The sequence below is a fragment of the Callospermophilus lateralis genome, chromosome 3, assembly GCF_048772815.1.
Source record: "Callospermophilus lateralis isolate mCalLat2 chromosome 3, mCalLat2.hap1, whole genome shotgun sequence".
Lineage (NCBI taxonomy): Eukaryota > Metazoa > Chordata > Mammalia > Rodentia > Sciuridae > Callospermophilus > Callospermophilus lateralis.
Window position 1 is genome coordinate 14,434,593 of NC_135307.1, and position 17,315 is coordinate 14,451,907.

The 17,315-nt window shown below is 42.4% G+C and overlaps 1 protein-coding gene across 2 annotated transcripts in view; it reads left to right on the forward strand.

The window, feature by feature from the left end:
• The first annotated feature begins 7,798 nt into the window (after positions 1-7,798).
• Ppp4r3a (protein phosphatase 4 regulatory subunit 3A) overlaps positions 7,799-17,315 on the forward strand; it is a 43,236-nt gene continuing 33,719 nt past the window's right edge. For both annotated transcript variants that reach the window (XM_076849747.2, XM_076849748.2), the window contains exon 1: positions 7,799-8,819. In XM_076849747.2, the coding sequence (XP_076705862.1) occupies positions 8,678-8,819 (142 nt within the window). In that variant the 5' untranslated portion in view covers positions 7,799-8,677. The remainder of the gene's footprint in view (positions 8,820-17,315) is intronic.

The window sequence follows — 17,315 nt, forward strand, 5'->3', positions numbered from 1 at the left end:
CCTACGTTGATATCTGACCACCTGAGTATCTTAGCACTTCGGCCTGCCTTCAGCAAGAATTCTTCCAAATCACTTTAGACGGAAACCCTCTCCTTGATGTACTCTCTCAGTAATTGTCCATCTCCTGATCCCCACCACACTCCTTGTTCTAAGTCCCAACTTGTCCTCAGTGGAGTCAACCTGGAATCCAGTTTCTCCTCCCCACGGAAGAGTCCATTGCAGTGGTGGGTCCCTACACCTATCACCATAGCTCCCTTTGGATAACAGTTGCCTTACCATTGGTGAGGAAAAAAAAATCTGTGATGGCCTAAATTTAATTATAGGACCAGGGTTGGAGTGGAGGTGAGATTCATCAGCTAATGGCTTTGAGTCAAATCAACAAAAGACTATTTCATATTTCTGGATGTTATATTGAAACACTGACCTAAATTTTCTGAACTTTCTCAACTAATCCTATCCCAACTCCCCACTTGACATGATCCCATCACTCTTACTTCTAGCCAATGTAGGTTCAATGTCAACAATCTTTGCTTTCCTTCCCCAAACTTCCAACATTTTTATAAACTTTTTTTTCTTTTAGTTGTTGATGGACTTTTATTTAATTTATTTATATGCAGGGGTGAGACTCCAACCCCAGCCCCTCAAACTTCCATTATAAAAATACTGTCAGGAGCTGAGACACAGTGTAGTTCCATGGAAGAGTGATTGCCTGGCATACCCAAGGCCCTGGGTTTCATGCCCAGAACCACAAAACAAAACAAAACACACGAATCTTAGCCCTAGGTCTATCAGACATAGTTTCAACTGCTCTCTGGCCTGACTGTGGGCAGCTGTGGACCAGGATCTGTCCTTTCTTTTTCTGACAAGCACGTCTAATGATTCAATAAACCCTTTTATTTTTGAGAACTCAGGTTCTAAAGAGTTTTGGTTTAACACCATCTTTAACAAGTATCATGATTAATTTTTCTTTAATAATTGTGTCACAAATATTACATAACAAATTAAATATTTGCATAACTTATGAAACTAGAACAAAACCAGATGATTGCAGGATTACTCTTTCTGCTGAATTCTTTTTCTGTATCTTCCCGTCTCTCTGTATTTCATGGTGCTTTCTAACAAAATGTTCATGAGAGCCATGAAATGCTCACATCGGGGCATCTGCCTTTATGGAGAGAATGTAATGGTTTTTATTGTTCTTACCCTCAACATTGGGCACATGTGGAATTTGAAGTTTGGAAATGTCCTTAAAAAGCAACTTGTGTAGATTGATACAGCAGGAGTGGAAGCCCTTTATTGTAGAACAGAGGTATTTATACATTCCACACAGCTTATCTTAATTAACATAAACTAGATACAGCAGTCAACCAATAAGGAATCTCCACACTTAATGGCTCGCTGGCATTACTTCACAAACCACTCCCGCTGGCAAAATGCCAGGCACCATCCAGACTTGTTTACAGACCTTAACATTTCCCCCTTTTGTTTAATTTAAATAACGACCATAGTGGTTTTTACACAAACACCATACATAATCTGCTACAAGCAAAAGGGGAGGAAACAAAATGCCACAATACCAAGCCAATTGATGGCTCCATGCAAGAAGTCCTTGGAAAAATTATACCAGCAATGACATCGTTAGCAAAGATACCGAGTTACAATTTGTTGTAGATTACAATTTGTTGTCTCAGTCCAGGTAAAGCAGTGTCTCAATAGATTAACTCACAGTCCAGGTAAGTTCTGCAGGCAGCTAGCTTAAATCACAGTCCAGGTAAGTTCTGCAGGCAGCTAGCTTGATCTGAAGTCTCGTCTGGTTCTCAGCAACACTGGAAATTCTTCTACCCTCGTCGTCTTTACCGGCACTGGGACGAAGGCAGGAACTCCAGATGGCTAAAGAAAATCCTGTAGTATTCCAGCAGGCGCTAAAGAAAACAACCTTCTGAACAATTTAGTACATTACCTCAAGGTTTTTTACATTTGAAATAAGCCTTAATAGTGCTCATTACTCATTAGCCTCCAGGTGTGGGAGAACCATTGTAGTTACTGGCCTTGGAAATGATCAAACTTTAGGGACTCGGCTGTCTTCCAACTGCAGAGTCCCCGGGGCCCAAACTGCTTCCGGGCACAGGGAGCAAGAGCCTGCGAGACTGTGCCTCCAGGTCAGGTCTAGATTTGGGCTCTCACGGTGGCGTCCAGCTCCCTGGGGGGGGCGGGGGGAGAAGAGCCGGCAACTGCCGCTTGGAAAATCCTTGCTGCGCCATGACCGCTTGCGCATGTGGCAGCCGCCGATTCACGCACCCTCCGGTAACAAAAAGTATTCAGTAATAGCCTTTTGCTGCAACTTTTTTCCTGATAATCCTTCCTCCTCTGAACTTTCTTCTTTCTGACTGGAGTTCCTGGGCTTCCGTCAACACATGCCCTAATTATTCTTGGTTCCACTGGGGTGCCTCTTTCCCTTAGTAATTTACTTCTCACCCCTTTCATATTTTTATCATAAAGACAATACAACATTTCAAGACAAAACAAGACACAAACATACTGTATCAATCTTCTCCATTTTCTCAAATGGCCATTTTTCCTCTCGCCCTATGTGTCTAGGGACGAGCAGATTTGCTCCCGTCCTATCTATGAATGGGCAGCTTTTTTTTTTTTTTTTTTTTTTTTTTTGTCACTTACCCCCGAGCGTCCCGGGGCTCTATCTGCTGGCTGGGCAAACTAAGGGGGGGGGGGGTGGCGAGCAACTTGTGTAGATCGATACAGCAGGAGTAGGAGCCATTTATTGTAGGACAACAGAGGTATTTATACATTCCACACAGCTTATCTTAATTAACATAAACTAGATACAGCAGTCAACCATTAAGGAATCTCCACACTTAATGGCTCGCTGGCTCCACCTCACAAACCACTCCCCCTGGCAAAATGCCAGGCCATCCAGACTTGTTTACAGACTTTAACAACTTCGCTCTTCTAACATCGTCTTCACTAACATCTTCACTGTCAAACACAGCTGTCATCTGAGTATAAGGCACATTCTGGAGCAGGGCAGCCCGCAACTTAGTGCCCTGTCCCTGTTCTTCCCAGGGTTTTGGTTTAAGGCAGACACCACCATAAAATGATGAATGCAGTGAGGACCGAGGAGCTAATATAGAGCAGGTGCAAATACGACCCAAAGAACAGGCTTCAGTACCTATTTTATAAGTTTGTGTTATGCACATAGGTCAAAGTACAAAGGTGCAGTGGGAAAACGTTACAGCATGGAAGGAACCATTAACCCAATCTCTAACATGACCCTACAAGTTATTATTCCCGTCTTCAAGATGAGGAAACTAAGGCACAGAGAGATGAAGAAATTTGCAAATGTCACACAGCTACTAAGCAGGACCTGCAGTCACAATCCAACACTCACACCCTTGACCGCTATTGGCACAGGAGAGGAGAGTTCTCTGGAGGAGGGTCCTGAGAAGTTCCCAGAGAGAAGAGGAACTTGCTTCAGGACCGGGAAGGTCTTTAGCTTACATGATGCCAGCCAGAGATGTAGACAGGTTCATTTAAGAAAGCAGATACACCAGCAAGGGAAAATACAGTCCATCTCAAGAGTGAGAAATTATAAGGGATTCCTGGCTATTTTTTTTAAAGGAAACTTGGTGAGGGGTGGGTATGAGGAGGTATATAGGAATGACATGGGTCTGGTGATCTCGAAACTGTTTTCAATGGTCTGCACATTCTTGAGATCCTTGGGCTGATGTGGTCCTCACTGCCTGATCGCTAGATAAGGCAGGAAAGTCCCCTCAAATTATAAGTTTCTCAAATATCATATCTCTCTTTGTTTAATCTATTTATTGGTGGGCTAATTAACAGCATACAAGGGAATTAATTTAGGGTAAGATTTACAGATTCTCCAGGAATTGAGGAATGATGCACCTGAAAGAGAGACTGGCTTGGGAAGAGACAGGCCTGGAAAAGTCTGCAGAACTTCTGAATTAAACTTTTATCTCCTAGTCCTTCCTTTATGTCTCTTGTTTCTTCCACCCTGTCTCACTCTGCCAATGATCTCTGCCTCGGTTAATTTGCAACTCTCTTCATTGAATTCCGCTAGGAATTTCCTTCATTCTGTCACCATTAATGCTTGGCATATGATTGAGAATAACTTTAAAGTATTTATTATTGTGATTGTTATCCTAGGCTGTAGTACCCAGTTATTCGATTAAACATTAACTTAACTGTGAGGGTATTTGTAGCTCTGCAGTCAGCTGATCTTAAGTAAAGGAAACCATCCTTGAAAATCTGGGTGGGTCCATCCAAACACAGTTAAAGACCTGAGGAACTTAACTGTTCCCCTGAGGAAGAAGCAATTTCTGTCCATGGACTGTGGACCCCCCTGTCAGCTCTTCCCCCAAGAGTCTGCAGCCCTCCGGTGACCTGCTCTATATAGTTCAGATTTCCATCACCAGACCCCACTATCATGTAATCAAACTCCTTGAGATGTGTCTGTGTGAGTGCGTGTGTAGATGTGTCATATACTAGTTGTTTCTCTGGTGGAACTCTGACTGATACAACTGCTATTTAAGATTGGCTTAAAAATTCATTTATACTGGATGCCGTGGTCCACACCTGTTATCCTGATGATTCAGGAAGCTGAAGCAGGAGGATTGCAATTTGAGGTCAGCTTCAGCAATTTAGGGAGGCCATGTCTTAAAAAATAAAAAAGGCTGAGACTGTAGCTCAGAGATAGAGACCCCACTGTGTTTAATCCAGAGTACCAAATAAATTGAATTAAAATTAATTTCAGTTGGGCATGCACATCTGTAATCCCAGCTACTCGGGAGGCTGAGGCAGGAGGACTGCAAGTTCCAGAACTTCACAGGAACCTGTCTCAAAAAGAAAAAAATTTTTTTAAAGGCTGGGAAGTATGGGGTGAGGTTCAGTGGCAGAACACTTGCCTAACATGCAGAGGCCCTGAGTTCAATTCTTTTTTTAAGAATATTTTTAGTTGTAGATGGATACTTTTATTTATTTTTACGTGGTGCTAAAGATGGAATCCAATGCCTCACACGCAAGTGCTCTACCACTGAACTACAACCCTAGCTCTGAGTTCAATTCTTAGTACCACAAAAAAAGAAGAAAAAAACTCACTTAAATCTAATCCTAAGTATTATTTATAACATAACATAACTTTTTAACCTTGTCCTATTTAAGAAGTAATGCATGCTGTTTATGTTGCTAAAAGCTAAGTCCTTATCCTGGATACCAATCCAACACTGAGGTTTTGAACACAAGGGAGAAGCTTTATTGCTTTGCTAGCAAAGGAGAAACACAGGAGACTCCTGTCCCAGAGGCTGGGATTCTGCCCATCAGCAGGAACAGGGGGCTTTAAAGGAGGTGATTCAAAGGCTACATTCCAAATACTCTGTTGCAGTTATAATTCACTTGTTAATTTGGGAGACAGTCATTTCTGAGCTATTCTGGTACCAGTCTGGATTGCTTTGTTCCTATGGTGGGTATGTACTCAAGGACAGATAAATCTGCCTAAAATGGAGAAGAAAGGTAATCCTGTTTCCCCGAGAGATTAGGGAGGGAGAGAGATTAGGGAGGATCTGGGACAGAGGAAGAAACATGTCCTTTTTAAAAATAAATTGTAGTGGCAGAGAAGCAAGGGTTATATTCAAAGCATAAAGTGGTCCCACTGTTACATTTAATTTTACCCCGAATATGATTGTCCTACAAATGATTCATGTTTAATTTGGACATCAAACAAACTATTAACATGTGAATAAACATAATGATGTTTTACAGCATTCAAAATAGACAAAATTGTTCCTACCCCCTTGTCGGGAAGTTCAAACTGTCCCTCTGAAGGTTCAGAAACAATCTACTGAAACCAAGGGACAATAGAAACTAACAGGAGAAAAGCCATCGCAAGTTTATTAACATTGTGAAAGGACAAAATTACAATTGAAATATCTTAATTGATTTTCCATTCTAGAATCAAGCAACACTTAATTTTATAAACTAGAGTAAATGTTCCACGAATTGAGCAGAGGTAGGTTTTACAGAGAAAGGCTAAAGAAAGCAAAAACAAAGACCAAATATCGAATGGCTCATTTCCAACTTTCCTTATAAGGCAGGGACAGGGAGCCAGAACAAGAGAAAATTAACGATTGGTTAACTTCAGGTTACTGGAGGTCACTTCTTTTTGTGTGTAAGAGTTAAAGCAGAGAGAACTTCATTATCATGCCGATGGAAACTATCCTGCATGGAAAATTTGGCTATTCTGTCTCACTTGTCCTGGTCTCCTTCTGTCCTCTGGTGCATTGGAACTTTTGTGAGCAGGACTCCAGTTTGATTTTTAGTTCCATTTGTTGAGTCTGAATGCATGAGCTTAGTTCAAAACAATGGCCTCCTATAACTTCTATTTAACATGCAACCATATTTGCACGTTTTTATTCGATACAGAATATGAAACTTGAGGAGCCAGATGGTTGGGGTTTAAATACCTTCCTCATATGAGGACAGGGAAATGGAGACTGTAGGCAATTTAGAATAATAAATGATTTTAGGTAAGATGAATGGACTCAGGAGACAGAAATCAGTTTGTCAATGGTTTCTTTTGGAATTTGAGCCACAGAGATGAAATATAACTTGTGACAACGCCTGTGGATTCATTACCATCTTCTTTCCTGTGATCATAAAATTTGGAGCGGTATGGGGGGTGGGGTAAATGATGTTTGTGGGAACAGCATTAAGGCAGATGAGGGACTATCCGAGTGTAGCCTTTCTGATCTCCAAGGCCCTTTAATTTTAAATAATCAGCATACCAGGGTACCATATTTGGGGGCGACTTTCGCGGGACTCCATTCAGATGCTTGAAATGTTTTTTCTTTTTTTAAGTATTTATTTTTTAGTTGGAGTTGAACACAACATCTTTATTTATTTATGTTTATGTGGTGCTGAGGATGGAACCCCAGGCCTCACAGGTGTGAGGCCAGCGCTCTACCGCGTAGCCACCAACCCCAGCCCCATTAATTTGTTACTTCCTCCTCCTGAGCGGCCTGCACCACCACACCCAGCAAAATGATTGCATTTGGTAGGAAAGAAAGAAAGAAAAAGGGAAAAAAGGAAGGAAAGAAAGAAAGAAAGAGGAAAGAAAGAAAGAAAGAATTACTTTTGTTTTCGCGGTTTTCCAGTTTTATTTACAAGTGTTGAGTTTTAGACTTGTTTTTGCAGTTGTGGGGGATGACGGCACCCACGTTGAGAATTACCCTGATTACGCGGTACCACAATTAAGCCCTTCAAGTTCTTTTTGCAACAAGAAGGCTAGGAAACATCCGTTCTACTAGCGGATACAGGAATGCAGGTAGCAGCTGCATTGCGCTGTGAAGTTTTAGAACTGGCACCGGCGGCTCAGTACCAGGTCCAGATAATGAAAGCCGTCACAAGTTCCTAGACCCGCCACGGCAGTGCGCGCTCTACGGCATCCCCCGGATTTGCGCGAACCTCGCTGCACAAGCCTATGCCCCATCCCGGAAGCTTCTCAGGTTCATCCTATAGGAGTCCGCTCGAGGCGCGGAACTCCGCGCTCCAGGCAGATCCCGCGTACCCAAAGAGGCGGGAGAATATTGTCCGAGGAGCGCTCACCGCGCTCGAAAGCCCCAGGTCCCAGCTACCCGTGTCCGCCGGACAGGGGCAGCGGCGGCGAGCCGCCTCCAGCCAGTACGCCGCCCCGAAGCCGACTCCACGCCCCTTCCGAACCCTGGAGCGGAGCTGATGACGAACACAGGGCGCGACAGACGCACACGCCGCCCCGCGCACACACGACGGTGCGTGCAGGGAAACGCGAGGGAGTCCCGGGCCGTCACCGGCGCGACCAGCGTCCCGCCTCCTCCACTCCCGGCGCTCCCGCCACCTCGGCAACTCCGCGCCCGCCTTCCGCCTTCGTCCGAAGCCTCCGCCGCAGCGAGGCTCCCGGCCTCGCTCCTGTCTCTTTAAATGGTGGGGCCGACTGGCGGCCCCTGCAGCTGCTGCCTGGGTGGCCCCGCGCGCCGCTTTTGAGGGGCGAGCCAAGATGGCGGCGGCTTTGGCTCGATGAGGAAGACGGAAGAGGCGGTGGCAGTGGAGAAGGGAAAGCGACTTCTAGCAGCCGGGGGCGCTGCGGCGGCCGGGGGCGTTCGGAGTCTCTCGGGCAGCGGTAGCAGTTGCAGCAAGAGTAGGCGCCCGTCGGTTTCGGATATTTGAAGCAGGGGGAACGGAGCGGGACCACTGGGCGCGGAGGCAAGGCCAGGTACAAGGAAGGAAAAAATGGCGGCGGCGGCGGCCTGAGGAGGCGGTGGCGGCGCGGGAAGCAGCTTGGCGGAGATCATGGCGGAGGCGGGAGCAGGGCAGTGACCGGAGCCCCGCGTTCCTACCGCGGCGGGGCGGGAGGCTCCGCAGCGCCGCGTGCCCCTTTCGGGGCTGCCGGGCGGCCGGGCCTGGACAATAGCGCCGCGCAGCCGGAGGCGAAAGAAGGCGGCGGCCCAGAGCTCGGGCCCCGGTGCTGGCCATGCGGGCGGCGGCGCGGGCCCGCGGCGGTCACCGGCAGCAGTGAGGCCCGAGAGTCTTCCGCTTGCGGGCGCCCGCCTCTCCCGGACCCCATTCCTGGGCGACTGCAGCCGGGCCCCCGCCCCGGCCCCCGGACGGCACGATGACCGACACCCGGCGGCGGGTGAAGGTTTACACGCTCAACGAGGACCGGCAGTGGGACGACCGGGGCACCGGGCATGTGTCGTCCGGCTACGTGGAGCGGCTGAAGGGCATGTCCCTGCTTGTCAGGGCCGAGAGCGACGGTGAGTGCAGCTTCTCGCGGCGGGACCCTCGCCACCCCCACGGCACGGGGCCACCTCCCTGGTGCTTGGGTGCAGTGGCGCTCGGCCCGCGAGAACCTAGGGGCGGTGTGCTGAGGAGTGCAGGCCGCGGGGGCTCCCGGAGCGCGCCGGAGGTGTCCGCTCCTCGGAGTGCCTGGTGGCTTTGAAGGTTCAAGTAGGGCCATGTACTTTTGAGTTGTGCCGCCCGGGAGCGTGGGGAGGCCGGGGACCTGGGATCGGAGGCCGAGCGTGCTCTTCTTTTGCACTAGAGTGACCTTGAGAAAGGCACCGTCCGATCTGCCTTGGTTCACCCATCTGTAAAGCAGGTGTGCAACTTTGGTTTGAGCTAAGAAAGTTCTTACCTGCTGCATACTTTTAAGATTACATTTCGCGGTATGTTTGTTTCTTTCTTTCTTTTTCTTTTTCTTTCTTTCTTTTTTTCTTTTTTTTTTTTTTTTTTTTTTTACATTTTGGCTACATCTTTCTGATCCTGTTGCCGAGTGGCAACACAGATTCGTGGGTCTGCCAACTCCACACTCAGCTGCGAAAATGGTGTTTCGCTTTGTGAGGGTACGTTTGCGCTCACCATCGTTGGTTGTCTTTCTCGTTGGAATGCAGGATTTTTTTTTTTTTTTTTAAATGTGTGTGTAGTTCCTGCAAACTTGGAATCATTTTATTGCGAGCTTTTTTTGGTTGCTTAAATATGTGTTCATAATCTGGTTTGGTTAACAGGTGGAGAGAAGTAGGCAGATACTGTTGAATCTGCCCTAGTGCCTTCTTTCGGGTATTTTGAAACAACCCTCAAGGTCCAAAGACCAAGCAGTTTGAAAATAACAGGTTTTCACATTTTAAAAGACTTACTCCCTGTAGAGAAGGTCACCTCTCTCAGTGACATTCTGCGAATTTCATGTAAAAGGAAATGTTCACAATTGGGTAAAGATTTTTTTTCTTCCAAATAAGAAAGTAGTTATCTCCCACCTTCACCTATCTTGTTACATTAGTCTATGCTTTTATAGTAACTCATTATGTCAGTTTATTATGATTGTAGTTATTCTGTGTCTGAGTTAATTACAAATATTTTAGGAATTTTTTTTCTGTTGAACTTTACCCAGAACTTTTGATTCCATGAAAAACTAGATTTTTCTGTTATTGAAGATTGTAGTATCATTGGTATTTTATCATATTTGAAAAATGGTAATTTGGGGTATAATAGTTCACTGGTTATCTTTATAGTTATAAAAATAACTTAAAACTTGTGAACATCTTTTCCTTTTAGGGGCATTTAACGTTTTTAATGTGATGGATATACTTTTCAGAGACTGAGTTATTTTTTGCCTCATAAAATACTACCTGAATGTCAGGATTAGTGTGCTTTTGTATGTGACTCTCACATAATAACCTACTCTGCCTTTACATCTGTGTACATTTGGAAAACTTTTTTAAATATACTTTTTAGTTATAGATGGACACAATACCTTTATTTTATTTACTTATTATTTTTTATGTGGTGCTGAAGATCGAACCCAAGTGTGAGGCAGGCACTTTACCACTGAGCCACAACCCCAGACCCCATTTGGAAAACTTTTTACATAGTGAGTTGAAAGTATGGGCTTTTTGGTTCAGTTAGCTTCTTTTTTGGAATAGTAGGGTATTGCAGGGATAGAGCCCAGGGCCTGGAGCTTGTGGGCAAGGGCTCTACTATTGCACTACACTTCCAATGCTGATTAGATACTTTTGAGATGAAAGTATGTATACTTCAGACAACTTTTTTGCAATTTCATATTAGAATTAATACATACAACTTCCATCATCTGTCTTATTTGATTCTTGAAACAAAGGCTTTTAAAAGTATTTAGAAATATTAAGGTTTAATGTTAAACTACTTATTATAAGGAACTGTACTCTCCTAATATGGCGATACAAAGAACTGGTAGGGTTTTATTTTGGTTTAGTTTGGTTTCCCATTTGTTTTTACCACTTAGAAAATAACTAACTTTTAGACACTTAGAAAATAAATAACTTTCCATTTGAAAGTTTGGGGGCTCTGCAGTAAAACAAGTTGAATGGCTGAGACGAAGTATCTTTAATTTTTATCTCATAGGAAAAAAGCTGAACTAAATTGCTGGTCTACCTTTGTAATTTTTTTTTTCCCTCCCATTACTGGGAATTGAACCTAAGGGCACTCTACCACTGATTTATATCCTTAGCCCTTCTTATTTTTTATTTTGAGACGGGGTCTCACTAAGTTGCTGAAGCTGACCTCAAATTGCAGCCCTCCTGCCTCAGCCTTCCAAGTTGCTGGGATTCCAGCCATGGTGCCAGAACACACTCCCCCTCTGCTTCGCGCACCCCCCACCCTTTGTTTTTTGTTTTTTTCCCCTTCTGAGGCAGGGTCTCACCAAGTTGCCAGGCCTGGCCTGTAACACACAATCCTCCTGAATCACTGGGATTACACCCGTGAGCCACTGTATTACCCTTATAAGTTTCTTCGGTTTAGAAAAGTTCCAAGATACTTGTGAAGTAATCTTTAGCTTGATGATTAGTGAAGTAATCTTTAGCTTGATGATTAACTTGTTTTCCTAACAGGAAAATTACAAGCAGGTATAATAATAGTGAAATTTTATCCAGTGCCTACTATATGCCTGGGATTTTTTTTTTTTTTTTTTTTTTTTTTTTTTTTGTAGTTTTCAGTGGACTTTTATTTATTTATACGAAGTGCTGAGAACCAAACCTAGGGCTTCACACATGCTAGGCAAGTGCTTTACCACTGAGCCACAACCCTAGCCTGTGCCTGGGATTCTTCAAGCAATTTATTTGTAGTGACTTAACTATATAATTCATAAGTAATTAAAACAGTTCTCTGATGTAGGTATTATAATTAGTCATATTTTGCAGATAGAAAAACTGAGGCTCAGAGATGGTGAGTAACTTACTTAACACATCTGGATTGGGGCAAGGTCAGCATTCAGTTTAGGAGCTATGGTCTCAATTTGAGTGGGAAAGTCAATGGTGAAGGCAGTTTCATTAACTGCAGTAAATTTAAAACATTTGCTGTTTTTTTCTTGACCTTAAGGTTTATTTCAAAGTGAAAATAACTTTTAGTCTAAAACATTCAAAGTTATAGTTTAGTGTCTCCGAGCTACATGCAAAAGTTAACTGTGTTGACTGCTAGGTTGGGTCAACCATTATCATGTGCTCCCCCTGTTCTCCACTAGAGGATATGTGAGAATTTTTTATTATGATAAGCAAAATGGGAAGTATTTCTGATTTTCCATAAATGAGTCATTTATCCAATAAAAACTTTAAATTATTGAGTTTTTCCATGCTTGGGCTGGACCTACTAATTATATTTTAAGGTGTTTTTTTTTTCTTTCTTGTTAATGAAACTTTTACAAAATAAAGCTCAAATGAATTAACTGTATAAATGCTAATTTATTCATATTTTTCCACAATTCTAAAGATTTTCAGTCTGTTTCTTTAAACACAAAAATATTTAAGCCGGTGGTGGCATATGCCTGTAATCCCAGCAGTTTGGGAGGCTGAGGGAGGAGGTTCACAAGTTTAAGGTCAGATGGGGCAATTTAGCATGATCCTGTGTCCAAAAAAAATAAAAAATAAAAGCAAACAAACAACAAAAATACAGGTTGGGGAAGTGGCTCATTGGTAAAGTGCCCCTGGTTTAATCCCTAGTACCGCTAAATAAATAAATACTTTATTCCTAGCAGGTTTTGGGGGAGGGTTGAGGGTTGATACTGGGGATTAAACTCAGGGCCACTTTACCTCTGAGCTATATTTCCCGTCCTTTTTTTATTTTCTATTTTGAGACTGCGTCTTGCTAAGTTGCTGAAGCTGGAATTGAACTTATGATCCTCCTGCCTCAGTCTCCTGAGTTATTAGAATTACAGGCATGCACCACCATGCTCACCTAAAGGATGTCTGTGTGAGTGGTGTTGGGATTGAACCCACAGCCTAGCACATGCCAAGCAGGCACTCCAGCACTGGGCTACACCCACAACTCCTTAAGGGATGTCTTTTGACATAAAATCATATCCATGCTTTTTATTCTGGATTACCTGATTAACATCAAGAAAAGTGTTGTTGTTTTTTTAATTTTTTTGTTTTTTGAGATTAAAGTATTGCTTCATTGCCCAGGCTAGTGTGGAAGCCTGGGCCTAAGTGAGTCTCCAAGTAGCTCTGACTACAGGCACATGCCACATGCCCAACTTTGAGAATGGTAGGGGTTTTTTGTTGTTGTTGTTTTTGTTTTGTTTTGTTTTTCTTCCTGGTGAAGGACTGAACTCAGGACCTTGCTTGTGCTAGGCAGGCGCTCTGCCACTTAAATCCTAGACCCCCCACCCCCATTTGGTTTTTACCTTATGTTTTATAAACTGTTTTAATTTTGAAATAATTTTATCTGATTTTACTTGCCTCAAGAATTGAACAGATTAAATTTTTACTATTTGAGGCAAGAAAAAAATGAGACATGGGGGAAATATTCAAAGTAGAAATGCTTGCTAATGGTAGCACTAGAAGCTTGTGCTGCTGTCTCTTGATAGAACATTACAGAACTCTGTCTTGATTGTAGGTGGGTCTGCTTCTACCCCTACTATAATTAGAACGGAAGGTCAGAACACTTTTGATAGAGAAGTCTTTTTTATTTTTTCTCTGCTTTAGTGGGTAACATCAGCATTTTTTTTTTCATTGCTGTTCCTCTGAGTAAGTATAGTATAGTATCTTGCATTCCAAATGTATACTTAGTTACTGAGAAGAGCTCCTGCCACTACTGGGGAAAGTATTTCACTTTGAAATGGTTACTTAAATATTTTTTTCCTCATGTATACCAGCTTTATTGAAAATTGTCCTAGGATAACCAAAAGCTTACTTATCTGTTGCATGTGATAATGGAAGTTTGAAAGACATCATTTATGAAGGGTGGCTGAGGGCATTTGTGTTGTGGCAGCTTAATTCAGAAGACTCTCTGCTACTGAGCTATATCCCCAGCATTTTTTTTTTTTTTTTTTTTTTTTTGCTTCATTTTTTTGTGGGGGCCTCACTAAGTTGCTGAGACTAGCCTCAAAATTGGGATCCTCCTGAGTCCTGGGTTATGGGCACGCACCCTGGCGCCCAGCCTCTTTTCAGTTTTTAACTGCCATTATTTTAAATACGAGCCTGAAAAAAGAAAAAAATCAGGGCTGGTGACAGGGCTCACTTGCCTAGTGTGCACTAGGCCCTGGGTTCTATCCACAGCACTGCAACAAACAGCAACCAAATATCAGAAAAAGGGGTTTTATAACAGAACAGAACCAAAATAGCTTTAAAGCCTACATTAATCTCCCACCCAGGTGATATTTTTAGGCTCTGTTATTTGTTTGTTTCTTTTTGCAGTTGCTGGGAATGGAACTCAAGAGTCCTGTAAATGGTAGGCAAGTGCTTTACTACTGAGTATCCACCAGCCCCATTAACTCTGTCCCCTACCACCAGGGATTGAACTCAGGGACACTCAAATATTGAGCTACATCCCAGCCTTATTTTGTGTTTTATTTAAAGACAGGGTCTCACTGAGTTGCTTAGTACCTGGAATTTGCTGAGGCTGGCTTGAACTCATGATTCTCCTGCCTCAGCTTCCCCAGCAGCTGGGATTACCGGTGTGCACACCGCACCTGGCCCCATTAACTCAATTTTGATGGCTGGTGCTTTCTTCCCACTGTTGAAGCATAATACCTAATCCTTGCCCTTTGCTTTGTATATTCGTGAGAGGTCAGTATTCTGGAGAAGCCGACAGGTTGAGCTTCTTGCTTAGGAGTGACAGTTGGAGTTATTCATTGAATCCTTCAATATTTATCCAAGTTAAAACTAATGCAGGACCAAAGTTCAACCCCAGATACTCCCAGACTCCCTGAATTTGATTGACTGGTTGGTTGATATTAAAGAGGGAGTCATAAAAATTATAGGCACTCTCTATACTAACTTATTTTTCTAGTGAAAGGATATGAGATCTATACAAATGAGTTTTCTAGCTAAATAAAATTGCATACTGGAAATTTTTAAATGTCGACAGTTTTCATGGAATGTTTACTAAATATATGATTTTTCTAAACAGCATGTTGAACCTGTGTTGGTAACCTTTCACTTGTAATGTGTTTCTGGATCACTATTATCATTTCCTCATTTTCCTGCTGTACAACAGTGATAGTATATGTGCTGAAACTCCTAAGTATTGAGGGCTGATTATTACTAAATAGGCACTTCAGTATAAATTTTCAACTATTTTGAGATTGAACCCAGAGTTTTACCTCTGAGCTATGTTCCCAGTCTTTTATTTAATTTTATTTATTTATTTACTTTGAGACGGAGTCTAAGTAGCTTAGACTTAGGGCCTCACTAAGTTTCTGAGACTGGCCTTGAATTTGTGATCCTCTTGTCTGAATCTCCTGAGTAGCTGGGATTATAAGCGTGCACCACCATGCCCAGCTAGATTTTTTTTTCTTTTTTTTTTTTGTAAAGTCTCTCCAGTCTAAAATAGTTGCTGTAGCAACTATTTTTTATTTCTCTGAGACCTTTGTAAATTACACCTCACTGTGCACACACAATTGTTTTGTTTTGTTTTACTGGGGGTTGGCAACCAGTTTCAAGAAAGGCCCTCACATTTCTTTTTACGGGAGGAACCAAGATGTTATGAAGCAAAGAGGAAACATTTTTAATGGCCTAATTATTGATACTCATGGTTGTACTATTTTTTCTTACTAACAGTATAATATAACCTGCAGTTGTTTTAGTAACACTCTGAGTATATAGACCTCCGTTATCGTATTTTGGGCATGTGTTTGAGTCAGGATATACAGATTGTCTCATTTAAAAGAAGCATATACTGGGTACAGTAGTACATACCTTTATTCCTAGCTACTTAGGTTACTGATTCAGGAAGATCAGAAGTTCAAGACCAGTGTGGGCAATTTTTTGACAGCCTGCCTCAAAATAACAACAAAAAATGTTTAAAAGACCTGGGATATAGCTCAGTGGTAGAGCATTTGCTTATCTTTTGCAAGCTCTGGGTTCAGTCTTCACTACCCCTTCAGAGGGCAAGGGGCATAGAATTCCACATATGTATTTAACTCACATATACCCTGTTGATAGTATTTCTCAAACAATTCCCCTCAGGATGCATTTGTGCACTCTTTCATTTAGGTTGTAGCTATTGATACCAGTCATTTAGAAATTAAAACTGAGACTTTGCTGGAAACAATTAACCTAAACATAGTTTTCTTTAATATTACATATTTTTAAAAATAACATTTTTAAGAAAAGTAACTTTTCTAAAACAATTTAGTGAGTCTTTTTAACAATTCTCTTTGGCATCTAGTTGAATTTTTTAAAAAACATTTTAATTCTCATCTGCTTCTGTATTCTGTCTATTCTGTAAGCCTTGTAAAAGAATTGAGTAAAAAAGGCAAGTAACCTCTTAGTATCATTATGAAAATAGTTTGACTTTCCAGAACCTCTAGTGTCTCCAGATCATGCTTTGAGAACAGGTGGTATAAAGAATCTGGTGGTGGTTGTTGTCTTACCTTTACAAACAGTGCTAATGATCTTCATTCATCTTTTTGGTGCTTATTCAAACGTACAGGGTAATTGCCTAGAAGACTTCTTGGACCAAAGATAAATGGCTAAAGATTGTGCTAATTTTCAGTCATGGAAATATTGAATGAGAATTAAGGACACCTGTTTGACCATTCTATTATTATTATTATTTTAGTTTTAATTATAGATGGACACAATATCTTTATTTTATTTATTTGTTTGTTTGTTTGTTTATGTGCTGCTGAGGATCAAACTCGGTGCCCACATATGCAAGGAAAGCAGTCTACCACTGAGCCACAATCCAGCCCTCATTCTCTTGATTTTGCTTTTATCTCTATTTCCTTCCTAATGTTTGAGTGGGGAGAGCCTTCTCCAGTCTTGATATTGGAGTTTGTGTGTTTGTTTTCACAGTACTGGGGATGTGTTCTACCACTGAGCTACTTTCCCAGCCCCACCTCCGCTTTCCCTCCACCCCCTAAATTTTGAGACAGGGTCCTACTAAGTTGCCAAAGCTGGCCTTGAACTTGTAACTCTCCTGCATCAGCCTTCTGAGTCACTAAGATGATGACGACGACGACAATGATGGTGATGATGATGATGATTGTTGTTATCCTGCCTGCAGGATTGGAGTTTCTGTAGAGTATTCTTTCTCTGATAATTCTGACTCTCTTAGATGTGTAGGAAGAGTGGGGGTTGGGGGTGTGTGTGTGTGTGTGTGTGTGTGTGTGTGTGCAAGTTATCTCTTGGGAGATAAGGCATCTTCTTCCTTGGAGATGATAGGTATGTTTTTCAAATGAGTTGGGGTAGGGAGATGGGTAGGTCTTGAATGTATGCTTCATTTATTAAGTTACATTGGGCATACCCCTATCACAAGCATGTGTTTGTTACTCTTGGTGAGAA